We start from the raw sequence: 12842 nt of genomic DNA, 5'->3' as shown, positions 1-12842 counted from the left end.
GGTGCTCCGGGCTTTATACCCAAAGTAGCGTCTTCAGTATTCCGGGATTTGTACCCAAAGTAGCGTCTTTGATGCTGCGGGTTTTGTACCTAAAGTAGCATCTTTGGTGTCCCAGGTTTTGTACCCCAAGTGGCGTCTTTGGACAAAAGCACAAGACACAGGGAAGCGTAGGAAATCCAAAACTTGGAGGCAACAGGAGCCAAATACTAAGACTTGAAGAGAAGTTGTACAGGCACTGAATGAACATCCATGAAGAGGTTATATAGGCAGTGCCTGTCGCTGATTGGCGACTGATTCCCAGCAGACCTGAGAAGCTGATTTGATTGGAAGATTCAGAACCACATGACTGAAGCAAGATGGCCGCGCCCATGGACCAGAGTCCTCGCTGATAGTAATGGAGGATGACGCATACTGCGTGAGAAGTATCAGTCAGCACAGAAGAGAAGACTTGAAATGAAGGGACCCACGCTCAGTGCCTGTGAACCAAAGACCGGAGGTACGTAACGCCGCTGAGCAAACTTTGCATCGGGACCTGGTGGTCACATTCCTGACAATTACATTGCCGAGTTTAAAAAGTGTGAGCATTTACTCTCACATTTTCTAAACTCTCACCCTATTACATTTGGCCCTTAGTGTATTAGATTGAATCACGGTAGAGGTATCAATACTTAAAGACAATTCTTTTAAGCCTGACCAGATGTCAAAATGGTGTTTCACTTTGGGTGAGTTGACTCATCATCCACACCCCTAGTGGGTTTCTTGGAAAAGGTCAGTTTTTCCTGGCAACAGATTTGCAGGAGAAACTGCAGGATATGTTCTTGAGTCATGTGCCGTTTGAGCTAACAACTTGCTGGCAAGGAGCTCTCTGCATCTCTTAGGATCTGTGTCAGTTGGAAAGAAAGACACTACATATGACTTAAACCCTGGATCAAGCATGGTTGCCAAAATGTAGTAATCTAATTACAAGATCTTGACAACCCTTTGATCCTGGTGAAGCAAATAAAGAACTTAAAAGTCCAACATACTTAGCAAAATCACTGTTTCATCTTCTCCTTCATTTTCTCTAGCTGCTTTTCCAGTAGTTGTATTAAGGGAATCTCCTGAATCCAAGCTGGCAGTGTCTAAAATCACTTCATTAGTTACTACTACAAATGGCTTCAGTTGCCCACATAAAACAGAGAGTATTTTCTCTGTTTTATGTGGGTACATAAGGTACATTTCCCATCCTCTACCTATGTCACGGCTTGTTGTGTAGGTTTGGAAGGCTTGTTGCTGTTCCTTAATTCGCAGAAGCATATAAAGGGTGGAATTCCACCTGATCACTACCTCTTGCTGCAGTTGGTGGCATGGCAAATTGAACTGTTCTTGCAGCTGCTGCAATCTTCTACATGCAGTCGCTGAATGCCAAAAATGTCTGAAAAAAATTCTGCCCACAGACAGGATCTCTTGCACGCCCCTTTAATTTTTAAAATAATTTTGAACCACCAAGTTTATTGTGTGAGCAAAACATGTGACGTGTTCAAATTCACCCAGTTGTAATGCTCTCACAATGTTACATGCATTATCAAAAATGACAAATACTGAAGAGAGTCTTAGCAAGGTAGGCCATTTTGCTATGACATCTCTGAGTTTATCAAACAGGTAGACACCAGTATGCCTCCTAGTGAAGCCAGTGATACAGAGAGTAGACTGCCTGTGAATAAGCTGGCGTTGTGTGTTAGATGCTGCGAAGGTGATACACCCATCCAGTGGGTGTATTCATTGCGATCACTATTCCAAGGACGCCCACCTTACCTTACACACATCCATCATGTATAGCATGACTGCAAAACCATTGGTAACATCGAGTACCATCGCAGTATCACACACACTTGCACAAGGTATGACTACTCAGGAATTGCTAACCTCAGCGCACGAGCTGCTTTTGGCATCGCAGTGAATAATTTATGCACGCCCTTGCAATTGCGTTCGAACGTACTGGCACGCCAGCGTTTCGCCGACTACTCCCCCCCTTCACCTCCTACAAATGGCACTTCCTGTCAATCACTATGCGATGGGTCTGCTTAGTGTCTGCAATCGCAGTCCCGATCGCAGTGGCCGGGTCACGTACACGCACTAGGAGGAGTCAGTTAGCCTTCACAAATTGGATGCAGTAGGATTACCTCTGATCAATAATGAGGAGATTGATGATGAAGGTGTTGGTGGTGGAGATTGCATGAGCTGGGATCCAGTGGCAGATTTTGCCTAGGGGCTGTGAGGTTGCAGTCCCCCCAGTAAAATCCGCCACCTCAGTGTAGTCAGTGCAGTCCGTGACTGCACTCTCTACACTGTGAGTGGCAGTGGCTTCCTATTGGAAGCACCATCTGCCAGTCAGATAAACAACAGGCAGTCTCAGGGGGAGGTGTCTCCTCCAACCTGGGACTGCCAGTCCGGGCTGCTATTGCAGAGAGCGGCTTCCAGGAGGAAGCAGCTACTCTGTCTTTCAGCCAGCCCTACCCGGCTCTGAGTGCTGACGATGCAGTCCTTTGGAAGCCGGTAAAAATGTGCATGCGTGGGCGCCTGTCACAACAATTTGCAGGTGCTGAGACCCGGCCAGTAGCTACTCCGGTGGTGAGTCCCCCTCGGGTGAGTCTTCTCGGTTGCGGCAGCCCCCCTCCTCCATGAGGGTAGAAGCCACCGTTGCTGGGATCTATAGCTGGGAGCTAGCTGATGCTGGACTGCTTGTTATTATTTACCAGATTTTTCAGCTTTTTCCAAAGACTTTACATGAACTCGCTGCAAATGACGCAACAGGGAAGATGTTCCTAGCTGGTTAACGTCCCTACTTCTACTTACTTTGACTTTACAAGTGCTACAGATGGCTTGAAAATAGCTTTATTGCCCCTGAGGAAGCTGTCTAATGACAGGGAAATGCGTTAGACTACTACCAGCGCTGATATCTGTGTTTATTGATCTGCCATTTACTATCTGCCTTTTTTGGACTTTGGGATTTTTTGGACTTTGTCAATCTGCAGTCTGGATTTTCCTGTGTCCCACATATTAATTACCAGCATTATGGGGTCTCATCTGTAGCAGTAAGGAACCACATCTGAAGATGGCGCTAGTGCTCGCAGGCAAACTGCAAAAACTTTCCATTTTCGGAGCTTGCTGAATATCAGGTGGTCCTATTCGGTCCCCTGATGATGAATGGCCTGGGAGACCCCACCCCTCATCCTGAGTGCCCTCCCCTTCCACTCCTTTAGCCTATTTCTCTATTCCTCTACTATGTTTTGAGCTCTGCAGAGACCAGAGGGATCCTCTATGTATTATCAGGCGATCACTGATGCTCTCTATATTTTATTATCAGGCGATCACTGATGCTCTCTATATTTTACGGTGTTCCCACACTCACTCAAACTGTCCCAGGATGATTCCGCATTGTGGGCCTGATTCAGACCCACTCGCAAGCGGGTCGATGGCCCGGCAGTGCGCACGTGCGGCGTGCACGAGCGAGAAATCACTCGCTCCGGCGCTCACATCCAAAAGGGCCGGCTGTCGATGTTGATCAACAGCTCGCCCCATTTGGTAGGCGTGTCGGGGGGGTGGCTGGCCAAACTGAGGCGTTCCCGAAGGAACAAGTGATGTCAGTGGTGAGCTGCCGGCTCTGTTAGAGCCGGAAGCTCACTGGGGCTTGCGACGGATGAGACCCTACCACAAGGGTCTCGTCGCAAGCCCGATGGTCGCAACCATCGCGACCATCATCTGGCCACTCGCTAAAGCTGTGGTGATCACCCACAGCTTAGGGAATGGACAGGAGGCTGAACAAATAAAAACATGCGGCCGCCCTGATTCAGAGCGAGCGCTCGCTTTTTGCGAGCGGCTCTGAATCAGGCTGCTCTCTGGAATCACAGGTACAGGAATTAGTAACACAGGGCCTGATTCAGAGCCGCTCGTAAGCGGCCGCTCGTTCGCTCCGAGCGATGTTTGCCCAACTGCGCATGCATACGGATCGTAATACGCATGGGCGAACCAGTCAGTGCGGCCGAAAATCGTTTGTTCGCTAAATAGCGAATGCCTGCTATTTTGAGTGACAGGAGGAGGCGTATGTGGGTGGTAACAGCTGAAGCTGCTTGAAAACGGGGAGTGGAGATTAGAACGCAGGCGTGCTTAAAGGTCAAAACGGGCGTTTTATGGGTGTGCATATTTAATACAGCAGCGTCATTGACCACGTCACTGGGTTATTTTATAGTCAGAACTGCTCGCATGATTGCGGTAGGAAAAACCAACCACAAGAATAGCGAGCAGTTCATACGCTGGTCGATGTACTTGATTAATCTAATAAATAGCGGACATGACGTAGGATGCGAGCGGCCAGGGTGCGTAGTTTCCAAAAAAACTACCGCAAGTTTTGTTCGCTCGTTCAGACATAGAGGCGTGAACAGACCGCAAAGAGCGAACGGTTAATTTGAATAGCCACCCCTTTTTTCAGAACGAACGACCGCAAATAGTGTCCGGCTCTGAATCAGGCCCACAGTCCACCTCATCTGGCAATATTAACGCTAAATCTGGCCTTGGGAAAAGTTATATACACACACACATCTACCTGCCAACCAGAATACCTCTGTTATTATTAACTGTAATAAGGACATTAGCAGTAGTTGGCCAGTTGTGAGAGGGTCATAGGAAAATTTACTTAAAATAACTTTAAATGACTTGATAATGATTTATATAGTAACGTAAGACAGAAAAGAGCTCCACACTACACAGTTTTACCTGTTTTTAACTATTTCTTAGGAAATCTAGATACAAAATCAAAATGAAAACCTGTCAGGTTGGTTTCCCAAACCCAAAACACAAAAATGGTTTTAGAACACAACCCAAGCACGTGGGTCCTGGCACATCTGTAGTAATAGGTTTGGGTATGAAATGCCGACAGTTGAATAGCCGTCGGTATAAATCCCGATGCTGTGAAGATCCTGACAAGGGCAGTAAGTACCCTAACCCTTCCCCGCTCCCCTCTTTACCCTTACCTCCCCTGGTGGTGCCTAACCCCCTCCTCCCTGAAGGGTGCCTAACCCTAACCTCCACCGTGGTGCCTAACCCTAACCCCCCTCCCCATAGCCTAACCCTAACCATCCCAGGGGGGGTGCCTAACCCTAATCTCCCCCATAACCCTAATCTCCCCAGGGGGATACTTACCCAGGGCCTAACGTTCGGGATTCCGGCATTTCGGATGCCGACGCCGGTATCCTGATCTCCTTCGGAATAGTGGCGTAGGCATTTTGCCAGGCGTCGGGATTTCGACGCCCGGCATCCCGTCCACTGGGATATTAACTACACCCTGTAGTAATAATATCTAGGTGAATAAACTGTAACGTGATCTGTAATGATGTTAGTGACTTACCCGATGCAGATGTTTATTATAACGGCAATAATAGCCGTCCTACATATAGCGATTGCTATAAATAGGGTCTTATAATTATCATCTGTAAACGGTCCAAAGTCCAGAGCTCTGATGTCTGCTGCAAATATCAATTCATTTTTTATAACATTTATAAGAACAAAGCTGCTTCCTTATTATGGGGGAGTATTGTTAATAATGTTAATAAGTAAACTAAGACAACCTGGCACCTTTAGTCCCCCTATACACATTCCCTGAGCTAGATAGCAGGGCCCCTGAGACAACCGCAGGGCCCTGCAACTGAAGGGGGTGTGACCATATGTGGGGGAGTGGCCAAAAATCAATAGAAAATACTATGCACAGCGTTGGTAATTGGCGCTGAGCCCTGCAAAGTGAGACATTTGCCCCCTTGGAAGCTGGCCTGGGCCACTGCTGGGCCCCTCCAGCAGGCCTAGGCAATTAGTACCCGCCTACTTTTCTGGGCAACCAGGTGCACTACCTGATTTTCAGGAGCCTCCCGGCCGTCCCATGAGATTAGGCATGTGTGGTGTAATGTTTTGTGGGGGGGTTTTGTCTGCTTAATAAAAATAATTGACATAACTGAAGGGTCCATTTCCTGTCTGTCTCTTCTAACAGCGCTCCATGTTCAGTGTAAGATCATTACAATCGGAATGTATAAGCAGCAAAATAAATGCAAATTATAATAACATCCTCCCTGAGACATAGACTCCCATCAAAATAGGCCCATAGGATTGCTGTGCTGCTGCAGACCTGAAAATGTATTACTGTGTGAGGTCACTAACAGGTATGTTGCTGCTGCAATGTGGGTGCACTGACAGGTATGTTGCTGTTGCTGTGTGGGTGCACTGACAGGTATGTTGCTGCTGCTATGTGGGTGCACTGACAGGTATGTTGCTGATGCTATGTGGGTGCACTGACAGGTATGTTGCTGCTGCTATGTGGGTGCACTGACAGGTATGCTGCTGCTGCTGCTATGTGGGTATACTGACAGGTATGCAGCTGTGTGAGTGTACTGACAGGTATGTTGCTGCTGTGTGGGTGCATTGACAGGATTGTTGCTGCTGTGTGGGTGCACTGACAGGTATGCTATTGCTGTGTGAGTGCACTGAGAGGTATTTTGCTGTGAGTGTGCTGACAGGTATGTGTCTGCTGTGAGGGTGCACTGACAGGTATGTTGCTGCTGTGTGAGTGCACTGACAGGTATGTTGCTGCTGTATGAGTACACTGACAGGTATGTTGCTGCTGTGTGAGTTCACTGATGGGTATGTTGCTGCTGTGTGAGTGCACTGACAAGTATGTTGCTGCTGTGTGAGTGCACTGAGCTGTATGTTGCTGCTGTGTGAGTGTACTGACAGGTATGTGTCTGCTGTGTAAGTGCACTGACAGGTATGTGTCTGCTGTGTGAGTGCACTGACAGGTTTGTTGCTGCTGTGTGAGTGCACTGACAGGTTTGTTGCTGCTGTGTGAGTGCACTGAGCGGTATGTTGCTGCTGTGTGACTGTACTGACACAGGGCCTGATTCAGCAAAGATTGCAGTAGCAAAGACGCACGCAATCGATCGATTAATTTGCATTGTGCATGTGTATGCATCACAGTGCGTGAACTAGTATTTGCGATGGGAAATGCATTTGCAGAGGCTACACAGACCCAGAGCACATTGATTGACAGCAAGAGCCATTTGTGGGTGGTGATGGGGGGTGGTCATGTGAACACAGACGTGCCAGTGTGTTGCAAAACCGTTGCAAGGGCGTGCATAAATTATCCACTGTAATACCATACGCATGAGGCCTCATAGCTTGTGCTGAAGTTAGCTGCTCCTGAGTGAGGTCTGACCTGCCTTAACTGTGCGTATGGTTTCGATGTTACTCAATGTTACCGATTATTTCGCTATATTGCCCAAGTATACGGACGTGTGTAAGGGGAAGTGGGCATCCTTATGGTAAGCTGTGATCGCAATGCGATTGCAAACATTTGCATTTCCCCGCTATTAATATTAGCAACTGCGGTGCGCGCATTCTAGCAGAATAGCGATCCTTGCTGAATCAGGCCCTCAGTGCACTGTCAGAAGATTTTAATAGTTAAAATTTAAATTTGAACAATTAGAATTCTTTATCTGTGATATGATATTAACTGGAGGACCAATTTAATATAATTGTGGTATAGTCCAGCTTTAAAGAGTGTGTGTATATATATATATATATATATATATACTTATACAAATTACTCAGTATCTCGGCATGTTGGGGCAATATAAACTTAGCGCGAAGACACAGCAGGGCATAAGATGGCTGGTTACTGGGTAAGCCTGCATACAATGTCATATTTTCACCACAGAGCGCAAATAGTTTATATTGGGCCTGAATCAGAGTTGTGCGCTAATGCTCCCGCAGCTACAATTTTCGCAGCTGTCGATGTGTCAAAATATGCTAATGGAAGAGCAGCCAGGACTTGTACTGAGACTGCCACCCGAGTTATCACATCTCTCCGCAGCTGCGTACTCATATGCAGCGTCAGATGCAGACCATGCAAACATCGACTCCAAGGGGCATATTCAATTAGATGTGAAAAGTCCCGTACTTTTCGCATGATGGACTTTTCACTGTCATCGCTGGTTATCCCCTTATTCAATTACAAAGGACGTGAAAACGCGTCCCGGCGAAACTCAAACAGGCGAAAAGTGCTGTCAGATTTCGGGAAATCAGCCTGACACCCCCCCCAAAAGATGCACTAACATTGGGGATCATGGTAGATGCCCCCGATTAGCCCTGGTGAAGGTATTTTGGGTACTTAAATGCTCTCATTAGCTGCTAAATAGTGCAGTTTACCTTTGGAGACCTGTCCTAAGGGTGCAGAGTGGTTTCCCCACCTTTGCACCCCAAATCTGCAATTGTGCACTTTTTTACGACAGCTATTCATAGGCAAAACTTTTCTGCCGTGTACATTGCGTTTTCGCACCAGCAGGGATAAGTTTCCACTGGCGAAATGACGTCATCAGCGAAACTTTTTCAGCTTTAATTGAATACGGCCCTTACAGTGAGTCTATAGTCATTCAAAATGGCCGCTGTAACTGAAACGCCAGAAGCCCTGTTTCCTGCGAACGGGATCGCAGACGCAGGAAATTACATGCCCCCTAAACGAGACACGCCTGTGTTTTTAGCCGACACTCCCCGTTGCCTCCCACAAATGCTCCATGTCTGCCAATCACACTGTGAATAAAGACGCGCAGCGTGCGACTATGGTGATGTACCCCAGCACGTGTGCAGTGCGACCCAGAACGTTGTGCATCATTTCTCATAAAGGTTCACACAACTAAAGACATTTGTTAATAAAACTGGTGATGACGTGCCTGAAATGATTCACAATTCAGTGTACAATTGGACGGCTTTGCCTTACCACACTGAACGGATCTCTTTACCTCCTGATCTTCTCCCACACAGGTGTACGAGCAGTTATATGACACCCTGGATATTGCGGGTAATGCAGAAACCAGGGCACATGCCACTGCCAAGGTGAGTTGTGGTCATGTGCAACACAGCATAATGTCTCCATCAATGGACTGTGGGCCTGATTCAGGTTGGTTTGCAAGGCTGCGTTCGCACGCACTCGCTCGCTGCGAAAATATGCAAATGAATGAGATTTCAGCACTATACCAAGACGCCCACCACTGTATAAAGTCGCCCCCTTTCCATGGCATGCATCTGCAAGTCAGCGAAAACATCGGTAACATCGGACCAATACGCACAGTTGTGGTTGAGCTGACCCTGACTGTAAAACTTCCTGTCGCCATCTAGACCTCTGGCTGCGTATGCCATCTCAGGGGCTTACTTATACACACCCCTGTAATGGTGTTCAAATGCACAGCCACGCCTGCGTTCCTTCGACCATCCCCCCTCTCCACCCACAAATGGTGTTTCCTATCAGTCATTACTTTGTGCCGCTGCGTTTCTGCTGCGTTCGTATTCCCAATCGCAGTGCCTAGCTTGTGCAGGCGCACTGCAATGCATGCGCAGAAAGCAAACAGCCAGCTGCGTGCCTCCGCAGCCTTGCGATCCAACCTGAATCAGACCCTATGTGCCCTGTCCGTCAGCTATCACTGTTGTTTTTTTCATCGTAGCCACATTCGCCATTGGTGTTATGTGAGTTTGATAGAATTGTTTTGCTATTGCTCTTTAGCCATTAGCGCATTACGTCTACTGCTACCAGATCATTTGACGAACACAGCAGAGACTGAAACAAATGGCTCTCTAAAATCAGGTTTATTTTGTCCATTCCAGGCCACTGTTGCTGCTTTTGCCGCTAGCGAAGGCCACGCCCATCCACGAGTCGTGGAGCTCCCAAAAACCGATGAGGGTCTGGGGTTCAATATCATGGGAGGAAAAGAGCAAAACTCCCCGATATATATTTCACGTATCATTCCCGGCGGAGTAGCGGATCGCCATGGAGGACTGAAACGCGGAGACCAGCTCTTGTCTGTCAATGGGGTGGTGAGTGAGAACAAGTCATGTTCATGAAACATACTAGTATCAGCCATAACATTAAAACCCCTGACAGGTGAAGTGAGTAACATTATGATTATCCCATTACAACGGCACCTGTCAAGGGCTGGGAATTATGAGGCAGCAAGTCAACAGTCAGTTCTAGAAGTTGATGTGTTGGATGCAGGAAAATTGGGCAAGCGTATGGATCTGAGCAACTTTCACCAGGGCCAAATTGTGACAGCTGGATGACCAGGACAGAGCAGATGCTGCTTTTGATAGGTACTAACCCCTTGTGGGGTCTTCACGCCATGCAGTGATTAGTGAACCAGCAACAGGGCACCCAGGACTCAAGAAGCGTCCGTTTGGTCCAATCCCACAGAAGAGTTACTGTAGCACAAATTGCTGACAAAGTTAATGCTGGCTATGATAGAAAGGTGTTAGAGCACACGGTGTAATGCAACTTGCTGTGTATGGGGCTGAATAGTTGCAGACCAGTCAGAGTACCCATGCTGACCCTTGTCCACAGCCAAAATTGCCTACAATGGGCATCATAACTGGACCATGCAGCCACAAAAGAAGGTGGCCTGGTCTGATGAATCATGTTTTCTTTTACATCATGTGGACGGCCGGGCTGTGTGTGCTTCGTTTACCTGGGGAAGAGATGGCACCAGGGTGCACTATGGAAAGAAGGCAAGCCAGTGGCGGCAGTGTGATACTCTGGGCAATGTTCTGCTGGGAAGCCTTGGGTCCTGGCATTTATGTGGATGTTACTATGACATGTACCACCTACCTAACCATTGTTGCAGACCAAGTACACCCTTTCATGGCAGCGGTATTCCCTGATGGCAGTGGTCTCTTTCAGCAGGATAATGCGACCTGTCACCCTGCTTTTATTGTTCAGGAATTGTTTGAAGAACATGTCAAAGAGTTCAAGATGTTGACTTGGACTCCAAACTCCCCAGATCTCAATCAGATCGAACATCTGTGGGATGTGCTGAAAAAACAAGTCTCAGCCATGGAGGCCCCACCTCACAACTTAATAATAATAATAATAATAATAATAATAATAATAATTTTATTTATATAGCGCTTTTTTCCTAAAGGACTCAAAGTGCTTTACATTTACAGTACAAAATACAAAATAAGCTTAAACAAGGGACATTAGTGAAATGCTTGGGTGAATAGGTGAGTCTTGAGTCTATTTTTGAAGGATTCTAGAGTGGAGGCCTCTCGAACTGTGCGGGGAAGTGAGTTCCAAAAGGTTGGAGCCACAAAACTGAAAGCTCGACCCCCAGACGAATTCCTTGAGATTCTAGGTACTGTTAATAGTCCTTCGTCAATGGATCGCAGTAATCGAGTGGGACAGTAAGGAATCAGAAGCTGCTTCAGGTACCCTGGGCCATGGTCATGAAGGGCTTTGTAAGTTATTAATCCAATCTTGAAAGCAATTCGCCATCTGACAGGCATCCAGTGTAGGGAGTAGAGAATGGGTGTTATGTGGCTAGAACGGGGCTGGTTGGTTAATAGCCTGGCAGCTGCGTTTTGTACCATCTGCAAGCGGTGTAATTCTTTTGCTGGGTAAATGAGGTAGAGGGCATTGCAGTAGTCTAGGCGTGATGATATAAATGCATGTATGACTTTAGGCAGATCTTCTGAGGGAATTAAGTGCTTGATTCTGGCTATGTTCCTCAGATAAAAGAATAAGGATTTGATTGTGGCTGATACCTGATGTTTAAGTGTCAAGCCACTATCCAGGACAACGCCAAGATTCCGCACATGGTTAGTGTTTTGTAATTCTGAACCCCCAAGCGTAAGTCCTGTTGGTTGGCTATGCTGTAGCCCTGTCCTGTGACCTATCATAAGAACCTCTGTTTTATCAGGGTTCAGTCGCAGCCAACTGGCACTCATCCACTCCTGAAGCTCTACTAGGCAGCCATTTAGGGTTGTTATTGGGTCCTTTGTACCTGGAGCAAAGGACAGGTACAGTTGTGTATCATCTGCATAGCAGTGGTAGACCAGGCCATGACGTCTGATTATTTCACCCAATGGTAGCATGTATACTGCAAAAAGCATGGGAGATAGTATAGAACCCTGTGGGACAACGCATGGAAGTGACACTGGTAATGAAGAGTTTAATCCAGAAGAAACTCTCTGTGACCTGCCAGTGAGAAATGATTTGAACCATCTAAGGACTGTGCCATCCAGTCCACAGAAATTTTTCAGGCGCTCAATTAGAATCCCATGGTCCACAATATCAAATGCTGCTGAGAGATCCAGAAGGATTAAGATTGAACAATCACCTCTGTCTCTTGCCATCAGAAGATCATTAAGCACAAATACCAGGGCTGTTTCAGTGCTATGTCTTCTCCTGAATCCTGACTGGAATGGATAATAAATATCATGGGTAGATAGGTGGGTTTCCAGTTGCATTGCCACCACTTTCTCAATGACCTTTCCTAGAAAAGGAAGGTTTGATACTGGTCTATAGTTGGTCATGCAGTTGGGGTCTAAATTAGGTTTTTTAAGAAGTGGTCTAACAATTGCTTCCTTTAGTGGTTCTGGAAAAATGGCTGTTTGTAAAGAGCATTGAACTATTTTTGCAACTACAGGGCCAATAATGTCTATACACCCTATGAGAAGTTTGGTTGAGGCAGGGTCCAGATCACAGGTGGTGGGTTGCAACATTCTGATAATTTTAGCAATGTCTTTTACATCCATTATGTCAAAGCTGTTCCAGAGAGACAGGTGGCTTACCTTGGCAGGCTTGGTAGTTTGGCACTCCTTTGGTGGCACTGTGGGGATTCCAGCCCAGATGGAGGATACTTTATCTGCAAAGAATTTTGCAAACTCATTGCATCTTGACTGGGAGAGGGTTTCATCATGCTGCAGGCATGCTGGTTTGCAAAGCATCTCCACTGTACGGAAAAGCTGAGCTGGCCTATTGTTTGCTGCCTTGATCTCAT

At 46.9% G+C, this 12842-nt stretch overlaps 1 protein-coding gene across 1 annotated transcript in view; it reads left to right on the top strand.

Annotated features, from left to right (window-relative positions):
- LIN7B (lin-7 cell polarity scaffold B) overlaps positions 1–12842 on the top strand; it is a 42066-nt gene that overhangs the window by 10937 nt on the left and 18287 nt on the right. The window contains exons 3-4 of the mRNA XM_088443034.1: positions 8839–8910; positions 9676–9885. Of these exons, the coding sequence (XP_088299160.1) occupies positions 8839–8910; positions 9676–9885 (282 nt within the window). The remainder of the gene's footprint in view (positions 1–8838; positions 8911–9675; positions 9886–12842) is intronic.

This window comes from Taudactylus pleione, unplaced genomic scaffold (genome assembly GCF_031769625.1).
Source record: "Taudactylus pleione unplaced genomic scaffold, aTauple2 ptg000324l, whole genome shotgun sequence".
NCBI lineage: Eukaryota > Metazoa > Chordata > Amphibia > Anura > Myobatrachidae > Taudactylus > Taudactylus pleione.
This window is presented reverse-complemented; position numbering and strand designations above follow the sequence as displayed.